The sequence below is a fragment of the Perognathus longimembris genome, chromosome 6, assembly GCF_023159225.1.
Source record: "Perognathus longimembris pacificus isolate PPM17 chromosome 6, ASM2315922v1, whole genome shotgun sequence".
Taxonomy (NCBI): Eukaryota; Metazoa; Chordata; class Mammalia; order Rodentia; family Heteromyidae; genus Perognathus; species Perognathus longimembris.
In genome coordinates, this window is record NC_063166.1 from 44,318,388 (window position 1) to 44,339,311 (window position 20,924).

Below are 20,924 nucleotides of genomic sequence, written 5' to 3' on the forward strand. Positions count from 1 at the left end.
TCTACTATTGGGCCACCTATCAGGTGCGAGGCATCAAGGTGATCAGACTGAGCCTAGACCAGATGCATACCCAAGCTTTGCAAAGAGGCCCCGCCCCACAGCGGCGTGAGGACGAGAAGTGGGCGGTCCCAAGGGCGCTGCCTGTGGGTCACGTGACTACAGGCAGCCAATGGCCATCTCCGAGCCCACCTTGAGGACGGGGCGGGGCGCCGGGTTGGCGTCACCAGGACAACGGGCGTCGCCGGCGCCGTGTGACTGAGTGCTGTGTGGTTGCTCCTAACGGCTCTTCGGCCATGGTGAGTCTGAGGGCGAGCTGGCTGGACGCCCTGGCGCCCCTGACGGCTCCCCTCCGTGGGTTCCCCGGCTGGCGGGCGGCGGCCCTCGAGGCGGGCCCGGAGGATCGGGGAGGGGAGGTGTGGGGCCCGCAGCGCTCGCCCGGCCGCCGGTCCCCCGCGACGTCGCGCTCCCCGCCGCCGCGGGCCCGGGTCTCCCGCGGGACCCCAGCCCGGCTGGACCCCGACCCCTGTGGGCCGCACGCGTGACGCCGCTCGGCCCGGGAGGCCACCCACCCTAAGAGGGTGTGGTTAAAAAAAGAATGTATGTGGCTGTGACATCGATTCCTATTTTTACTATGCTGCCGCCGTGTGTACCTCCAGCCCAGCTTTTGTGCAGGGAGATGTCAGCGCCACGGACGGGTCGCCTTCACGGTCGTCACGCCGAGGGAGGATTGCTACCTAGCAGGGGGAATTTCAAGTTGTAGTTTCGGAGAGAGAATCCCAACCCTCACCTTTTTTTTTTTTTTTTTTTTTTTTTTTTTTTTTTTTTTGCAAAAATTAGGGACATTGAGCTGGAAGTTTTGTTTTTTTTTTTTTAACTTCTGAATGTAGCACCCTCGTAAAGGGACTTAATTCATAATGACTACATTGGAAATGTCTGAAGTCTTTATCTTTGTTAAACTTGGGAAGCCGGAGGCATGCCACCTGGCTTTCATTAAGTTTGTTTTTAAAACCTAACTTAAGAACTTGGCGGAGGTGTTGGTGTGAATGAATTGAGCAAGGTGTGGTCGCCCAGAGTCTTTCAATGAGGAGAAGAATTGGACTCCCTGCTTGGGGATACGCCCTTGATATGGAATATTAAAGGGTTAATAAGGATTTTTTTTTTCTTCTTTTTGAAGTTGAAGCCAATATCTCATGCTTGCTAGGCAGGTGCTCTATCACCTGAGGTATGCTCCCTGCCTTTTGTTTTTATTTATTTTTGAAAATGATCTTGATTTTTTTTTCCCTAGGCAGCCTTGGACTGAGAACTGTTTATGCTCCTAGCTTGAAATTTTCATATATATGTGTGTGTGTGTGTGTGTGTGTGTGTGTGTTTGTACACACAGGTGTGTACTTATATAATATATATAAAAATCGCCATATATGTATCTGCACTGGTACTGGGGCTTGAACTTAGGACCTTGCACTCTCCCTTAGCTCAAGCTAGCACTCCACCACTTGAGGCATGCCTCCACTTCCAATTTTTTGGTGATTAGAGATAAGAATCTCCCAGATTATGTGCCTGGGCTGGCTTTAAATCCTTCAGCTCTCAGCCTCCTGAGTACCTAGGATTGTAGCAGTGAACCACTGGCACCCAATTTGCTTTTCTTGGCCAGTTCTGGGGCTTGAACCTAAGGCCTGGGCACAGTCCTTGAGCTTTTTGTTGTTGTTGGTTGCCTGGGCGCTGTCCCTGAGCTCTTCAGCTCTCTACCACTTGACCCACAGTACCACTTCCTGTTTTCTGGTGGTTAATTGGAGATACTCTCATGGCCTTTCCTGCCCGGGTGGCTTTGAACTGAGATCCTCAGGTCTTAGCCTCCTGAGTAGCTACGATTACAGGCTGAGCCACTGGTGCCCCACTTGAGCTTTTTTGCCCAAGGCTAGTGCTCTACCAGTTGAGCCACAGCTCCATTTCTGGCTTTGTGTGTGTGTGTGTGCTTTACAGATTTTCCTGCTCAAACTGGCTTCCAACCTTGATCCTCAGATCTCAGCCTCCTGAACAGGATTACAGGTGTGTGCCACCACTGTCCTGCTTTGGTTATTTTTAAGAGGGTCTTAACAAAGGTGGACTTGAACCAAACCTTTTTCCTTCTTGTGCTTCCTGCATAGCTGGGATGGCAAGCATGGGATTCTACCCACAGCTTTTTATTTTATTTTTTTAAATTGAGATGACATCTGAAACTAACTTTTTTGCCCAGGCTGGCCTTGAGCCACCATCTTCTTAATCTCCACTTCAGGGAATTACATGTGGAAACCATATCTATCCTGGCCTATTTTTTCTTTTTTCTTTTTTTTTTTTGCCAGTCCTGGGCCTTGGACTCAGGGCCTGAGCACTGTTCCTGGCTTCTCTTTGCTCAAGGCTAGCACTCTGCCACTTGAGCCACAGCGCCATTTCTGGCTTTTTTCTACATATGTGGTGCTGAGGAATCGAACCCAGGGCTTCATGTTTACGAGGCAAGCACTTTACCACTAGGCCATATCCCCAGCCCTTGGCCTGTTTTTTCTTAAAAGTTAAAAAGAAAGGTGTGCTAAGAAAAGGAAGATGCTCTGTATTTCTCTTTAACTCTACCAGTCCCAAGTGCAGGGTGCGTTGATAGCAGGAAAAGAAGTTGTAGTTTCGGAGAGACTGTCTTTTTAATTTGGAGGGTTTCTTTTGTCGTACTTTTTTGAGACAGCATCTCTGTGTGTAGCCAAGCTGGACTTGAATTGATGATTCTGCTGTCTCCTGAGTACTGGGGTCATAAGCAAAGGCCACTACATGCAACCCAACAACTAATATCACATACATTATTGTGTGTAATCTATGTTTGGGACACTTTTCAAAGTGTCTTAATGTTCCTCAAACTGCCAGTCCTGTGAGAAAAGTGCCATTTTCCCATTTTACAGATAAGGACACTGAAGCACTTAAAGGAAGCACATAGAGGTTGAAATAACTTGCCCGATATCCTAGCTAATAATAGTGCTAGGTTTTGCCAGCAAACAGTTTGTTACAGAATCTGCTTATGCGATCATTGGATCTGTGTAATGTGTAGTTTATCATTATGTATTCTCTATAGACTGGACATATTAGGAAGTTTTCTTTCTTATTGGACTTTTAGGTTTTGAACAGTTATGAATGATTTGTATTTTGTTGTTCATAGCATTGATTTAGAGCTGTAGAACAAAGTAGGCATGCTAGCGTTCTCTTATGCTTTTGTATTTTTCTCCTTTACAAAGTCAGGAAGACAGGCAGAACTCATACTCCTAGCTATATCAGTACTGAGAGTTTCTCTTGTCTCTTCAGTTTATGTTCAGGAATTGCCATTTGCTTTTGTGAATTACAAAAACCAATGTTTTACACAAAGCCTTTTAGATTTGGAGGATGAAATACTGTTTAAAATGTTTTAATTATATATATCACAAAAACATTATATGTAATTATACAGCATAATATGATATATAACATAATAAAACATATAACAAAATATATGTATACATTATATAAATATAAATTTCTACTCTTGACACTATTGGTTCTGCTTTGGTCTGTACTGTTGTGGTGGTAGAGAGTAGGTGCAAGTAATTCTAATTGCTTTCTTTCATAGAACTGAACTATCACATTTACATCCTTCAGTCCTCTTATTCCGATGAGGTGGATTGTTACTGTACCTATTTAATAGGCCTAGACTGCATAGACAATTTGCCCATGGTCACATAGATAGTGAATGGCACAGCCAAAGTAAAAAATCTTTCCCATTATGTATTATAACATAATTAGGAATCTCAGTGTCGCTGGGCTCTGGTAGCTCAACCCTGTAACCCTAGCTACTCAGGAAGCTGAGATCCGAGGATTGCAATTTGATGCCAGCCCAGGCAGAAAGCTCTGTTAGACTCTTATCTCCAATAAACTACTTAGAAAAGGTGAGAAGTTTCGTTGTGGCTCCAAGTGGTAGAGTGCTAGCCTTGGGCAAAAGAAGCCCAGGGACAGTGCCCAGGCCCTGAGTTCAAGCCCCAGGACTGGGGGGGTGGGGGAACTCGTAAAAAACAAAGCTGGAGATGGCTTAATTGGTACAGTGCCAGCTGACCAAGTGTGAGGAAAGGCCCTAAGTTCAAACTACTTTCTCTTTTTTCTTTTTGTTTATCATGTTGCTTGAACTCAGGGCCTAGGTACTATCCCCGAGCTTTTCTGCTCAAGGCTAGCACTCTGCCACTTTAAGCCACACCACCACTTCTGGTTTTCTGGCAGTTGATTGAAGATAAGAATCTCATGAACTTTCCTGCCTGGAGTGGCTTTGAAACTTGATCCTTTGATCGCAGCCTCCTGAGTAGCTGGGATGATAGACAAGAGCCACTAGCACCTGGCTCCACTTTTTTTTAAATTAAAAATTCTGTTAATGTTGTCTAATGAGATCTTGCAAGACCTTTTCTTTCTTTGAATGCAGACATCAGAGCTCAGATACCGACACGCTTGGGTGGGTGACACTGTGACTATTGGCTGTTTAGTTCACTTTTAGTCCCCCCTCTACCCTGTGTAGTCTCTGTCAGTCACTGCCTTTGGCAGTACTAGGGTGACTGTAAGAGGTAGGATGTTGTAGAGAAGTGTAGGCAGTCCTTAGGAATGTTTTCATGCATTCACTATCAAGGTTCAAGCCCAGGTTTTCAGAGCTGCCCTTATAATGATGTCTTTCTCTGGATCTTCCTAGTTTTTGTTTTTTTTCCTGCGATTCCTGAGGAATCCGGCGATTCCTCTCCAACTTGTGCCAAACCACCTCCAGTATAGCTTTTTTTTTTTTCTTGGACTTTCAAACTGAGGTACTCAGATATTATCCTTCTGAATAAGATGTGAGACACCCACACCTGACACTGATATTGTCATTCTGAATTTAGTTTATTTCATTTAACATTATGATTTGCATCAATTTTTCTGTAAGCATAATTTTATTCTTCTTTATGGCTGACTAGTAAGTACTCCATATTGATATCCATAGTGGTTAAACTAATTTACATTCTCACCAACAGAGTATAAGGGTCCCTTTTCCCACCTTCATCCTTGCCAGAATTTTTTTCCATTTTTATTAGCATGTATTAGTTGCATAAGGGTTCTGTATATGCATACAGTGTACCCTAATCAAACCCATCCCCTCTATCACTCCCCACCATCCCTCCTGCATACTCTTGGGATGGATTTCATTTTTTTATTTGCATACATGTGTATACAATATTCCCATAACATTCCCTTCATACTCTCCCCCCACTTCGCTCTTCCTTGTACCTACTCTCAAACAGACCTGTTTTACATTCCTGTCACTAGTTTTAAAAGACTAAATTTCTTGCATGAGAGAAAACATTGTATAGTCTGGCTTAAGTTAATGTGATGATTTCTAGTTCTATCCATTTTCCTGAAAATGACAGAATTTCATTCTTTGTAGATGAATAATACTCCACTGTATGTTTGCATGAATATGTATATATGTGCACGAGTTCTGTGCATACATGTGGCTTTTTAATCCACTCATCAGTTGATGGATACTTAGGCTTATGCCATATTTTGACTATTGTGAATAGTGCTGCTATAAACAGGTGTGTAGGTATCTCCACTGTATATTAACTTACATTCTTTTAGATATATGCCCAGGAATGGATAGCAGGATCATATGCTAGTTTTATCTTTAGATTTATGAAGAAACTCCATATTGATTTCTGTAAAGACTGCTCTAATTTACATTCTTTTTTTTTTTTTTTTTTTTTTTTTGGCCAGTCCTGGGCCTTGGACTCCAGGGCCTGAGCACTGTCCCTGGCTTCTTCCCGCTCAAGGCTAGCACTCTGCCACTTGAGCCACAGCGCCGCTTCTGGCCGTTTTCTGTATATGTGGTGCTGGGGAATCGAACCTAGGGCCTCGTGTATCCGAGGCAGGCACTCTTGCTACTAGGCTATATCCCCAGCCCTCTAATTTACATTCTTACCAAGTGTTGAAGAGTCCCTTTCTCCCCCTCCCCACTTTGCCAGCATTTGCTTTCTTTTTTTTTGTTGGTGGTGGTAGGTTTTGACCTCGGGGCCTGGGTGCTGTCCCTGAGCTCTTTCACTCAAGGCTACCAATCTACAACTGTAAGCCACAGCGCCACTCCCAGTTTCTGGTAGTTAATTGAAGATAAGAGTATCAGAGACTTTCCTGCCTGGGCTGGCTTTGAACTGCAATCCTCAGATCTCAGCCTCTTGAGTAGCTAGGATTACAGACATGAGTCATCAGCACCCAGCTTGTTTGTTTTCTTGATAACTCTTCTGACTGGGGTGAGATGGAACTGTAATGATGTTTTGCATTTTCTTTATGGCTAAGAATATTGAATCTTTCTTTTCTTTTGTAGTTTTCTTTCGTGTGTGTGTGTGTGTGTGTGTGTGTGTGTGTGTGTGTCCCCGTGTGTCCGTCCGTGTCCGTGTCCATGCACGCGCTTGGGTGCCTGTCCTGACACTTGAACTCAGGGCCTTGACACTGTTCCTGAGTGTATGTGCTTAAGGCCAGTACTCTACCACTTGAGCCACAGTACCACTTCTGGCTTTTTTGATACTTAATTGGAGAGAAGAGTCTCATGGGATTTCCTGCCCAGGCTGGCTTGGAGTGGTGATTCTCAGATATCAGCCTCCTGAGTAGTTAGGATTATAGGTGTGACCCACCTGGTCCTGAACTACTTCATGTATTAGCTACTTGACACTGCTACTTTTGAAAATTGTCCATTTATTTGCTTTCTTATCAGCTGTATCATTCTTTTGGTATTTAATGTTTGGAGTCCTTATTCTAGATATTTCTTTATCTGATGAATTGGCAAAGACTTTCCCATTCTGCAGGCTGTCTTAATTTCCCTTTCCTTTCTTTGTCCTCTTCTTTCTTTTTTGTGTGCAAGTTTTGTGGCTTGAACTCAAGGTCTCTATGATAACCCCCCTCTTTTATTTTAATTCAAGGCTGCTGTTGGCCACTTACACTACACCTCTATACCTCTAGGTTTTGCTGATTAGTTGGAGATGATTCTCATAGACTTTTCTGCGCCAGAAGGCTTTGGATCTTCAGATCTCAGCCTCTTGTGTAGCTAGGATTACATGTATAAGCCACCGGTGCCGGGCTGTAGGTTTTTTCTTTTTCTTTTTTGCCAGTCATGGGGCTTGAACTCAGGGCCTGGGCGCTGTTCCTGAGCTTCTTTTGCTCAAGGCTAGCACTCTACCACTTGAGCCACAGTGCCACTCTGGCTTTTTCTGTGTATGTGGTACTGAGGAATTGAACCCAGGGCTTCATGCATGTTTGGCAAGCACTCTGTCACAAAGTCACATTCCCAGCCCATGTAGGTTTTCTTTTGATTCTAGAAAATGTTTCCTTTGTTATCCAGAGCCTGTTAATTTGGTGATATGTCCAATTTCCAATTCATGTTCTGAGCAATTGGGATTCATGATTTCCAATTCATGTTCTGAGCAATTGGGATTCTACTCTAAAAAGGCATTATATATGGCTATATCCTCAGTGGTTTCCCTGTTTTTCTCTCTCACATTTTTAACATTTCTGATCTTGCATTGAGATCTTTGACCCGTTTGGAATTGATAGTCGTACCAGGTGAGAGACAGATCTAGTTTCAGTCTTCTACATGTGGATATCCAGTTTTCCTACCACCATTTGTTGAAGAGAGTATCTTCTCTAATGTCTGTTTGGCACCTTTGTCAAAAGTTATATTGATTGCTATAGCTATGCAGTCTTATTTCTAGATCTTCTGTTCCATTGATCTTCATGTCTTTGTGTCAGTACTAGGATCTGTGGTTTAATTTTGTGTGTGTGTGTGCCACTACTGGGGCTTAAATTCAGGGCTTGGGTATCCTCCCTTAGTTTTTCACTCAGAATGGTGCTCTGCCACTTGAGCCCCAGCTCCCCTTCTATCTTTTTGATAGTTAACTGGAGATAAGAGTCTCATGGACTGCCTGGACTGGCTTCAAACTGTGATCCTCAGATCTTAGCCTCCTGAGTAGCTAGGATTATATGCATGAGCCACCAGTACCCTGCCTTGTAGTATAATTTGAGCCCAGAACTTGATACCTTCAGTATTGCTCTTTTTGTTTAGAATTGCTTTGGCTATTCAAGATCTTTTCTGGTTTCTAATGGACTTTATGATTGATTTTTTGTTTTTGTGAGGAATGACATTGAAATTTTCTTGGGGATTGTATTGAGCAATAGATTGTCTATCTTTTAATGTCATTTTCAATTTCACTCCAGTGTTGTATAGTTTCTACTATAGACATTCCCAGGCATGTAACTTTTTCTTTTTTGGGTGTTTGTGAATTGGATCTTTAAAAAATTGCTTCCTCATTCTGTTCACTATTAGTACATAGAAAAGCTACTATTTGTGTATGTGTGTTTGCACATACATGTGTGTGCATGTGCGCCTGTGTCCTAAGACTTGAACTCAGGGCCTGGGTATTGTTCCTGAGCTTTTTTTCCCAAGCTTATTAATTTGCCACTTGAGCTACAACTCAACTTTTGGCCTTTTTGATGGTTAATTGGAGATAAGTGATATGAACTTTTCTGCCTGGGCTGGCTTCTAATGGTGATCCTCAGATCTCAGCTTTCCAAATAGCTAGGATTTCAGGCATGAGCCACCAGTGCCCAGCTGCTACTGATTTTTTTTTTTTTTTTTGCCAGTCCTGGGCCTTGGACTCAGGGCCTGAGCACTGTCCCTGGCTTCTCTTTGCTCAAGGCTAGCACTCTGCCACTTGAGTCACAGCGCCACTTCTGGCCATTTTCTGTATATGTGGTGCTGGGGAATCGAACCCAGGGCTTCAAGTATACGAGGCAAGTGCTCTTGCCACTAGGCCATATCCCCAGCCCTGCTACTGATTTTTTAAATGTTGAATTTCTATCCTCCTACTTTTTGGACGTATTGTATCAGGTCTTAAGTATTTTTTAAAGTAGGGACTGTAGGTCTTTAAAATATAGAATATCATCTGCAAATAGCGATAATTTAATTATTTGTATCCCTTTAACTTTTTCTCTTGTTTCTGTAGCTAAGAACTCTAGCACTATATTCAAAGAAAAGAGAGTGGGAACTCTTGCTTTCTTCCTGACTTTAGAGGAAATAGTGTCAGTTTTTTTTTTAATTTAGGACAGTGTTGATTATAGCTTTATCATATAACTTTTATGTTTTTCCTAGTTTCTTCAGTCTTTTTATCATGAAGGTTGTTCAACTTTGTCAGAGGGTTTTTCTGCAGCTAACTGATTTGCATATCTTGAACCGTCTTACTGCTGGAATAAAATTTACTTGATTATGCGTGTACTCACGTGCGTGCGCATGTGCACACATTGTTTCTTTATTTGTTTTATGCTAGTACTGAGCCTTGAATCAGGGGCCGTGTGTGTGTGTGTGTGTGTGTGTGTGTGTGTGTGTGTGTGTGTGTATGTGTATGTGTATGTATGTATTTCGTTCAGTTGTGGGGCTTGGACTCAGGTCCTGGGCTCTGTCTTTTTTTTGTGTGTGGGGGGGCCAGTCCTGGGCTTTGGACTCAGGGCCTTAGCACCATCCCTGGCTTCTTCCCGCTCAAGGCTAGCACTCTGCCACCTGAGCCACAGCACCCCTTCTCGCCGTTTTCCATATATGTGGTGCTGGGGAATCAAACCGAGAGCTTCATGTGTAGGAGGCAAGCGCTCTTGCCACTAGACCATATTCCCAGCCCCTGGGCTCTGTCTTGAGAGCTCTTTTGCTCACGGAGAGTGATCTACCACTTTGAGCCACAACTCCATTTCTGGTTTTCTGGTGGTTAGCTAGATTTAAGAGTCTCATAGACTTTTCTACCTGGACTGGTTTAGAACTGTAATCCTCAGATCTCAGCCTCCTGAGTAGCTAGGATTACAGGTGTGAGCCACTAGCCCCCAGCTTCTGGCCCCACAACCAACATATATATATATATATATATATATATATATATATATATATATATATAAATTGATTTTATTGTTGTTGTAAAGGTAATGTACAGAGGGGTTAGGTAATGAGTACATTTCTTTTTGAGCCATGTCACCCCTTCCCCCTCTCTCTCTGAGTTTTTCCCTACTATCCCTACCCATAAGTTGTATAGTTCATTTTCCATATGATGTCTAGTGAGTATTTGTTTGCCCTTTGTCCCACCTTTTCTGTGCCCTCCCTTACCTTCCCAAAGACTAACAAGACAAATGGAAAAGACAACACAAACAGCAACAACCACCACAACAATCTCATTTCCATTTCTTGAAGTCCATTCCAATAAACATTATTTTATATAGTTGTATGCACAGAGCTATTGAGCCTTTGTGATCCACTCTTATGAATATCCTTCTTTAGAGTATGAATGTCTAGACACCTCTACGAATTATCATGGCCTCATGTATTTTTTTGTCTTTTACCATCAAGTTTGTCTGCTTGCAGATTTATAGGCACATTCTAGTTACTACAAGTGAGGGAAACCATGCAAGCTATATTTCTTTGGGTCTTTGGGTCTGGCTTTGCTTAGTATAATTTTTTCCAATCTTTCTATTTCCTTTATGTAATTATTTTTTGTTGCTATTTGTGCATGCATGTGCGTGTGTGTGTGTGTGTCTGTGTCTGTGTCTGTGTGTGTGTCCATGTACTGGGGACTTAAAATCAGGGCCTAGGCCCTGTCCCTGAGCTTTTTTGCTCAAGGCTAGTGTTTACCACTTGAGCCAGCCACAGCTCCACTTCTGACATTTTTTGGTGCTTAATTGGATATAAGTCTTAGGGACTTTCTTCCCTGGGCTGCCTTCAGATTGACAATAAAAGGATTTGAGGCTGGAGATGTCTTGGTGGTAGAGATGTGCAGGAGACCCTGAGATCAATCTCTAGCATTGCAAAAAACAAATGAAAGACGAAAAATGTACTTTACAAAAAAAAAAAAAAGCACGGGCTGGGGATATAGCATAGTGGCAAGAGTGCCTGCCTCGGATACACGAGGCCCTAGGTTCGATTCCCCAGCACCACATATACAGAAAATGGCCAGAAGCGGCGCTGTGGCTCAAGTGGCAGAGTGCTAGCCTTGAGCGGGAAGAAGCCAGGGACAGTGCTCAGGCCCTGAGTCCAAGGCCCAGGACTGGCCAAAAAAAAAAAAAAGCACGAGAAAGTTGATGTTGCTATAATAGTACTAGCCAATATAGACTTTTGTGTGGGTGTGCCAGTCTTGGGACTTGAACTTAGGGCCTGGGTGCTGTCCCTGAGCTTTTCTGCTCAAGGGTAGCGCTCTGCCACTTGAGCCATAGCTCTACTCCTGGTATTTGGGTACTTAATTGGAGATAAGAGTCTTTCTTTCTTTCCTGGGCTTGAAGACTCCAAAACAGCAGGAAAAAAAAGGGGAGGGGGTGGGTCAGTTGATTAACATACTTTAATCATCTTACATGTGTGTGTGTGTGTGTATGTGTGTGTGTACTTCATAAAGTTTTAAAGTACATGAAGCAAAAATTGAAAACCAGCTGGGCACCAGTCTGGACAGGAAAGTCTATGAGATTCTTATCTCCACTAAACTACCAAAAAAGCTGGAAGTGGTGCTACAAACAAAAGAAGCTCAGGGACAGTGTCCAGACCCTGAGTTCAAACTCCAGGACCAACACACACACACACACACACACACACACACACACACACACACACACACACACACACAAATTGCTACATAAGACAAGAGTTTTCAGATGTTGATAAAGATCAAGTTTTTCAAGGACTGTACTAGTTATAAACATATGTGCTCCAAATAATAGACACAAAGACGTATAACACACTAACAGAATTGAAAGAGAAACTTCTGTAATAGTAATTGGAGGCTTTGTAACTAATCACTGCTACCACTTGTTCAGCATTTTTTATGTGTCAAGATTAGACAATTTCCATGTATGAACTTAGTTTACGTATATGAACTCAGTGCATGGAAACCCTTCTAGCAGGTTCTTTCACCATCTCCATTTTGTGGAAGAATGGGTTATGACATTTAAAAGTTAAATAACATCCCCAAGATGACAGAGATGTAAGTGGCAGAATGTATTACTGACTTTCACTGAATTCAGTTCTGTCCTTAGAGGTTTCCTAGTTATAGTTTCCATTGAGGAAGGATTTCCTTTCTCTGATCTTCCTGATTCTTTTCAGGTGGACTGTAGTAAACACTGCTTCAAAGACCAGAACATTCTAGTATGGACTATTTTTATTTCTAGGAAATAAATGTGTTAAATTGAAATGCAGTTTTCACTGGTCTTTATAATAAGAGGGATAAGTCTATCCTTTGGGCAGCTCTGATGATATAGGAATGTTTGTCATGGTACCATTTACTGGCATTTACATGTGTGTATATTTTGGCCATCCTGAGGTTTAAATTCAGGCCTCAGACTTGCTAGGCAGGCACTTTGCCATTTGATTCACAACCCTAGCCCCTTTTTGCTTTAGTTACTACTGTTATAAATATGCTCTCCAAGAAATACAGGAGTCACAATTGAAGACCTGAAAACAATTGTCCTAGCAAGCCAACATTTACTTCTGCATAGAGGTCTGTGCCATTAGCCAAATTCCTGGCAAGCATGCACACAGAGCTTATGGACTGCTCCCTTTTTATCCCTAACACAGCAAGCCCTGCCCCTCTGCTCAAACTGGCCAGATTCACAATCTGACAGTTGGCAAATTTGAAGAAGGTAAAAACTTATTATTGTTTTAAACAGAATGTGGCTTAATTAACAGAATGGCTTTAACAGGACAAGAATAGACTGTAAATAAAACTTGATGAGTTTGCAACAGGATGTCTTTTTCTTTTTTTGTAATTTATTAATCAAACAAAAAATTTTTGACAAGGTGTTGTGCAAAAAGGGTACAGTTACATAGTAGGACAGTGTGTACATTTCTTGTGATATCTTGCACCCTGTTTTTCTTTCCCTTCCCTAGGTCAGGTAGACATATATACAATACACAATGTACCAAGAACATATACAGTAGTCACGTGGCCTATGCCCAAGAAAATTTGCCTAGGGCTTTAAATGTAATGTCGACATTAGACAATATGTCGACAGTAGTCTTATATGAACGTACATACTTAGCTTTTGAGCTATTGTATTCCACTGAGAGGTCTATTTTTGACCTTTATGTGTTGAGTAGTTGTTTGGTTTTAGTTACATAATGTTGGGTCACTGACCCAATCCTGTGGGAAATACCATTTGACAAAAAGTTTTTGGTTTCACAGACCTGGTCTCTCTACTGTCTCTCCGTCACCCCATCTTAACAGTCATATATCAGGGAGGTCATGCCCCTTTGTTTTCTGTGTTCTAGGCTTGTCTCTCTCAACATTATTTGTTCAAGTTCTGACCATTTCCCTGCGAATAACAATATTTCACCATTCCTAATCGCTATGTAGTATTCCATTGTGTATAGGTACCATATTTTTTGGATCCATTCATCTGTGGAGGGGCATCTGGGTTGTTTCCATATTTTAGCTATTGTGAATTGTGCCGCAATAAACAAGGAAGTACAAATGTCTTTTTGATATCTTGGGGCCTGCTGTTCAGGATAGATGCCTAGGAATGGTATGGCTGGGTCATAGGGTAGGTCTGTATTGAGCTTTTTGAGAAACCTCCATACTGTTCTCCAAAGTGGTTGTACTAATTTGCACTCCCACCAACAATAGAGAAGGGTTCCTCTTTCCCCGCACCCCCTCCAGCATTTGTTGTTGCCTGAGTTCAGAGTATAGGCCATGCTAACTGAAGTGAGGTGGTATCTCAGGGTTGTTTTTATTTGCATTTCCTTTACTACCAGAGATGTTGAACATTTCCTCATACGTTTCTTTGCCATTTTTATCTCTTCTCTTGTGAAGTCTCTCTTTAGCTCCTTTGCCCATTTCCTAATTGGTTTATTGGGCTGCAACAGGATGTCTTAACAGAAGCAAGTTAGGATGTAACTAAAATTTAATCCACAAGAGACAAATCACCAGGCCAAAGTAGGAACTTTTCACCAAAACAATTCTTACAAAATAGATAGGAAGTGACCCACTTTAGTAGAAAAAAATGTCTTTTCTCACATTATTATTACTATTATTATTTTGCCAGTCCTGGGGCTTGGACTCAGGGCCTGAGCACTGTCCCTGGCTTCTTTTTGCTCAAGGATAGCACTCTGCCACTTGAGCCACAGCGCCATTTCCGGCCATTTTTCTATATATGTGGTGCTGGGGAATCGAACCCAGGGAGGGCTTCATGTATACGAGGCAAGCGCTCTTTCCACTAGGCCATATTTCCAGCCCTCTCACATTATTTTTGTTATTTTCCCAGTCTTGGGGCTTAAATAGGGTCTGGGTGCTGTCCCTGAGCTTTTTGTTCGAGGCTAGTCCTCTACCGTTTGAGCCACAGTATTTTGGTGATTAATTAGAGACCAGTCTCATGGGTTTGCCATCCTGGGCTGGTTTTGAACTACAGATCTCAGCCTTCTGAGCAGCTAGGATTACAGGTGTGAAGCACCAGCGCAAGGCTTCCCAATGTTTTCTTCAAAAGATTATAGCTGTAGCTCTTAACATTTATTTGGAACTCATGCATTTTGAGATAACTTTTTTTTTTCTGAACTTGAGTAAGATATTTTATAAAACCCTAGACAGGGAGGGCAGTGTCCTTCCCAGCCCAAGTGCCACTAGTAGACACAGCACAAGAGAAGATAAAAATAGGAAGAAGGCCTGACAGATTCAGGGTTTGGAAGTCTAAGCACCACACTCCTGGCTCAGAAAGGAGGATAAACAATTAGCTGGAAAAGACATGGAGAAAGCTGTAGTTGCCTTCTGCAGGGGTGGGGATAGGGACAAGGAAAGGGTAGGGCAGAGACCATTGGGGACCTGTAAGGGCCCTTTTTCATCTGGCCTTAAGAGGAAGACCAGGACTGGGAATGTGACTTAGTAGGAGAGTGCTTGCCTAGCATGCATGAAGCCCTGGGTTAGATTCCTCAGTACCACATAAACAAAAGGCAGGAAATGGCTCAAGTGGTAGAGTGATATCCTTGAGCCCAGAGAGGCTCGAGGATAGTGCCCAGGCCCTGAGTTCAAGCCCCAGGACCATCCCCCCCCCCTCAAAAAAAAAAAAAGAGGAAGACTAGAGAGCTGAGCGGAGAATTCATGAGAGGGGAGAATCCATGAGAGACTGAGGAGAGAGGGAAAGTGTCTACAAGGGGTGTTATAGGAGGGCAGCGAGGGTACCAGACCCTGCCAGAAACCTCAAGACTAGCACAGTGCCATTTTTCTTTTTTTTTGGACTCGTCTTAGGGCTTGAACTTGTAATGACCTTGGAGTGAGAAAAGCCACATAGGTACGGTTAAAAGTGACAAAGGTGTTTTATTAGTCTGTCTGCAACAGCCTTGTCCTGGGTTACCTCAGAACTAGGAGTAGCAGCAGCCTCCAAGGGGGCAAGTTGTTTTTTTTTTTTTCCATCCTCCCCACTGGCCTGTCTGTGCTCCATAGGCCTCTCACCTCTGTGCAAGCGTCTTGCAGGCCTCTCCTGTCCTCAGGCCCTGAGGAGAGCTTGGGCACTGCTCCGCCCTAGGAGGTGCCTCTTGCTGAGTCCCTTTCTCTCCCCATGTCCATTTTCCTTGCCCTGAGCCCCTTGCCTATCTATATCTGGTCACCCCCCCCCCCCCAAGCTGCTCACTCCTTGACTGCCTTTGGTGTCATGCCCCTCCCAGTGGCCCCTCGAGGATGATGGTGACATCAGCCTGGGGTGGGACTTCCCGCCCCTTGGGTTCTCATATTCCCCACTGGTTTTTATGTCCAGTCAAATCATTGATTTTTACATCCTTTTTTTGTACCAAATCCTAAACTCCTCCCCTCACTCCCACCCCACTCCCCCATTGAACAGGCTTAGAGTGCAGCAAAATCTAGCAGATAATAACAGGCCTTCTATACAAAGGCAGGAAAGCCCTTCCTTTAACAAGGAGGGGCAGCCATAGCAAAGAATGAATTACCATGTGGTAAGTCATCTTTAGGAGATCCTCTGAGTGTCTCAGAACAGTCTGTCTTGCTGCTGTTTCCAGATACTGCCCCACTGCCTGTTGCACTTGAGAGTGATGGATCCAGGGGCTGGGGATATAGCCTAGTGGCAAGAGTGCCTGCCTCGGCTACACGAGGCCCTAGGTTCGATTCCCCAGCACCACATATACAGAAAACGGCCAGAAGCGGCGCTGTGGCTCAAGTGGCAGAGTGCTAGCCTTGAGCGGGAAGAAGCCAGGGACAGTGCTCAGGCCCTGAGTCCAAGGCCCAGGACTGGCCAAAAAAAAAAAAAAAAAAGAGAGTGATGGATCCAATTCTGTTTTCCTGCGGCTTTTCTACATAAACTGGTTAAGGATACATTATATAGGCTTGGCAGGTTGAGGCCCCACTGTTTTTTGGTTTTGGCCAGTTCCAGGGCTTGAACTCAGGGCCTAAGCATTGTCCCTCAGCTTCTTTTGCTCAAGGCTAACACACTACCATTTGAGCCATAGGGCCACTTCTGGCCTTTTCTGTGTATACGGTGCTGAGGAATTGAACCCAGGGCTTCATGCATGCCAGGCAAGCACTGTACCACTAAGCCAAACTCCCAGCCCTCCCCCAACTTTTTTTTTGTGTGTGACAGTTTCAGGCAATGGCCTGGGGCAATTCACCAGGGTGACAAATAACCAGTTATAGACAGGTATAGAAGGCTTGAGCCTGTACCTCTGTTTTCCATGCCTCTTTCTTTAATCTTATCCTTCTCATTTTCTAAAAATGACTCTGGTCCCTTGATCTTAAGTTGATGGGTGAAGATCATCCATCTTCTTTAAGTTCTTCAAGCTGACTCAGGGGCAATGACTCTACTTAGCCAAGAACCTATAAACTTAGCCTATTTTACCAAGGGTTTGCCAATTAGATGTCATTAAGAACAATATTTTACTCCAAACTGGAAATTATATACAACATTTAATGTTTAACAACTGCACAGATCTTTTGGGCTTCAGTGTACTTTATAACTTTTTACACTGCCAGGACCAGCCAAATGTCCAAACCAGGCACACAGCTATCTCTTTAGCCAGATTGCTAGAGGACCAAACCAAGCCTGCAACCACCCAAGCCCCACCTCTTGACTGCCACTACATAGGGAGAGGGACATAGCAGACCTATGACCATGCCGAGCCAGAGGCTGGAACTTTTATTCCCCCAGAGATGTCCAAATGCACAACAAAAGCATGGATCCACATTTAAAACTGGTACCAGTCCTAAAAACAAGACAAAAACTGAAGGCTGAGTTTTGGGGCATAGTGGGTTTCCTGAGTCTGCTGAATGGATCTGCTACTCCCACTCAGCAAGCTGAACTCCCTACTGCATAGTATAAGAGCACTAGCAGATACCAAGTGGACTGTCCAGAGACCCCTAACCACATGAGGTATGAGGTAAGAGTCCCCCCAACCATGGCCAAATTAGAGTGGGTCCCCCTCACCATGGCCAGACCAGATGCCAAGTAGAATCTTACCAAGGCCAACCTAAATGCCATGGTAAGTAGTCTCCCTCAACCATGGCCCTATACCTACGCCAGGATAGTCTCTCACCCTACCACAGTGCTACAGAACAGGACCTTATGTTACTGTTGCACCCTTGGAGGTAGTGGATGGGTTACTGAGTACATCCACTCCCCATTATCTCCACTGTTCCAGACGATCGATCCCCAAATGCATTTTCTTTATATGTGCACTTAGGGCTATGAACTTTCCCCTCGGCACTGCTTTTGCTGTATCCCCGAGGTTCCATTGTGATTTGTTTTCATTTTCATTGAATTGTAAGAGCTTTCTAATTTCTTCCGTAATTGCTCCTGTCACCCAGGAGTTATTGAATAGTGTGTTATTCAGCCTCCATGTTTTTGAGTGATTTCTGCAGTATGTTTTGTTGTTGAAATCTATGGTCAGATAGGCTGCATGGGATTCTGCCAATCCTCTTGAATTTGCTTAGCTTCTTTGTGTGAACTATGATATGGTCTTTTTTCGAAAGTGTTCCATAGACTGCTGAGAAGAATGTGAATTGGGTCATTGTTGGGTGGAATACTCTGTATCAGATGTCTGTTAAGTCCATTTGGGTTATGGTGTCCTTTAGTTCAGAGGCTTCTTTGCTTATCTTTTGTTTAGTTGGCCTGTCCTTTGGTGAGAACAGGGTATTAAGATTTCCCACTATTATTGTGTTTATGTCAATCTTGGTTTGTAAGTCTGAGAGTATTTGTTTATTGTATCAAGGTGCTTCATTGTTTGGTGCATAGATACTGACCACTGTGATTTCCTCTTCAGGGATCATTCCCTTTATTAATATGTAATGACCTTCCCTGTTTCTTTGTTCTGATTTTAATGAAAAGTCTATTCTATCAGATATCAATATGGCTAATCCTGCCTTCTTCCATGGTGCATTTGCATGGAAGATCTTTTTGCATCCCTTTACTTGGAGTTTGTTTTTATTTTTGTGAGATGGATCTCTTGGAGACAACAAGTGGATGATGGGCTTGGTGTTTGTTTGTTTTGTTTTGTTTTTTAAATTTGCTGTTCTTTTGATTGAAGAATTTTGTCCATTAATGTTTAGGGTTATTATAGAGAGATATGTCATATTTCCTGCCATTTTCTTGATTTCCTGTATTTTGTTTCTTCTGTGTTTCCTAAATTGGTCTTCTAGTGGGTTTTTTTTGTTTTGTTTTCTTCATATTGTATTCCTCCTGTTAGTATTCTTTGTAATTCTGATTTAGTGTTTATGAATTCCTATAGTTTTTGTTCGTCATGGAAGGTTTTAGTTTCATCATCAAATGTGAATGATAGCTTCGCTGGGTACACCAGTTTGGGTTGGCAGTTGTTGATCATTCGGGCTTGGATTATACCACACTCCAGGCTTTCCTTATGTTGAGGGCTTGTGTGGAGAGGTCTGCAATGATTCTGGTTTTCTTTCCATTGTAATACATCTCCTTCTTTGATCTTGCAGCATTTAAAATCAATTCCTTGCTATTGAAGTCTAATGTTTTTACTATGATGTGTCTAGAAGTGTTTCTTCTTGGATCCTGTCTAGTAGGGATTTTATATGCTTCTGTTTGGTGGGAGAGAAATTTTCTCTTAAGATGGGGGAAGTTTTCAGCTATCATTTTACTGAATAGGTTTTTGATGTTCCCTACTATTAAATTCTTCCCCCTCATCCATCCCAATATGTGTAGACTTGATTTCTTGGCAGAGTCTGCCAATTCTTGGATTTCCCTTTGGTAAATTCTGAGTGCTTTTTTCATACCTTTGACTTTTTTGTTCTAGCTCCTATGTTTTATGCTGTCCTCCTGATATTCTGTTTTCCATCTCATTTATTCAGTTACTTATCACTTCCACTGTGGTTTGTATTGTGGAAATTGAACCATTTATGCTTCCCATGTCAGTTCTCAAAATGTTAATTTCATCTTTGAATGAAGTGTACATCATGTGTATTTTTATTTGCATCTCCTTTTTTTTTTCTTATTTATTGTCAAAGTGATGTACAGAGAGGTTACAGTTTCATACGTTAGGCCTTGGGAACACTTCTTGTACTGTTTGTTACCTCCTCCCTCATACCCCCCTCCTCCCTCCCCCTTTCCCTCTCCCCCCATGAGTTGTTCAGTAGGTTTATACCAAATGGTTTTGCAAGTTTGCATCTCCTTTTTGAAGTCTTGGAATTTCTTTTCCATTTCTTCTTCGTGTTCTTGAAATTGCTTTTTCAACTCCCATTTTATTTCATTGGCCAATTCTGTAATCATTTCTTTAATATTTCTTTTGTCCTCTCTCTCTTCCTCACTCTCACTGGACTCTCACTCTCACACTCACCTTTCCTGGACTGCTTGCTGTTAGCTTTTGGATTTGGCTTGTTGTCTTGATTGTGAATCTTGTCATCATTCATTGTGATTTACCCATTTGGGTTTAGGGTCAAGGTCATGGCCAATGATTGGCATGTTCACACCTGACAGGTGGCAGCCCTCGCTTGGCCCAGGCTGGCTCACACTGGGTAGACTAGCCTTATACTGGGTCTCTGGGCAGCATGTACCTGTATGTGTGCTTGGTCCTGGGATAGCTGAAAGGAGCTTGGTTAGGTCTGCAGTAGGGGCTGGGAAGGTCGGATTTGGGACTCCAGGATGGACATAGGCGTCTAAAGAGGCGAGTTCCCACAGGTGCATGGGAACTCCCCTCAGGTGCCTGGCACACTTAGTCTGATTTCCTACAGGGAAATCAGCAGCTGGGCTTCTGGACCTGTCTGTTAAGGAGGGCTGGGGAGACTTGCTTCAGGTTGAGTGTGAGGCTGTCAAAGGAGTAGGCTGCCTTGGATTCATGGGATTTTGTTGTGTTTTCAAACAGGCTTGGTTTACCCTGACACAGGGCTGTGGAGGACACAGGGTCCTCATGCCCACCAACTGTGAATCCTGGTGGCCTCCCACTGGAAGCCAACAGGTGGAAAGTGCCTCTGTGGCACCAACAGGTGCCTCTGTGTCCCCTTCAAGTGTGGTGCCCTTCTTGGGTGGGAGGGAGGGATCTGTGGGTTACTACCAGTACTAGTCTTTTGTGGGTAGGGCAAGGGTACTCATTGATCCTGAAGTTGGCTGTGGGCTGACCAGCGGTGCTGTGACAAATATCTGTGTCTGAACTCTGCAGCTTATGGTCTGGTCTGGAGTCCCAGGCCACCTGGCTGCAGAGCTGCTCCCATTTCCCAGTGGCCAAGTTGCTTTCATTGCTCAACCGAGTTGGTTGTGGGCTGGCCAGTGGTACTGTGGCAAATGCCTGTGTCTGGACTCTGCAGCTTGCCAGTTGGGTCCAATGTCCTGGGCTGCTACAGAGCTGCTCTTGTAGCTCAGCTGTGTTGGTGGTGGGCTAACCGGTGGTGCTGTGGAACCTTTTTGGGTCTGGATGCTCTAGG

The 20,924-nt window shown here is 43.4% G+C and overlaps 1 protein-coding gene across 1 annotated transcript in view; it reads left to right on the top strand.

Moving 5' to 3' along the window:
• The first annotated feature begins 230 nt into the window (after window positions 1–230).
• Window positions 231–20,924, top strand: part of Fbxl2 (F-box and leucine rich repeat protein 2) — a 75,371-nt gene continuing 54,677 nt past the window's right edge. Inside the window, exon 1 of the mRNA XM_048348633.1 lies at window positions 231–296. Coding sequence (XP_048204590.1) covers window positions 294–296 — 3 coding nt within the window. The 5' untranslated portion in view covers window positions 231–293. The remainder of the gene's footprint in view (window positions 297–20,924) is intronic.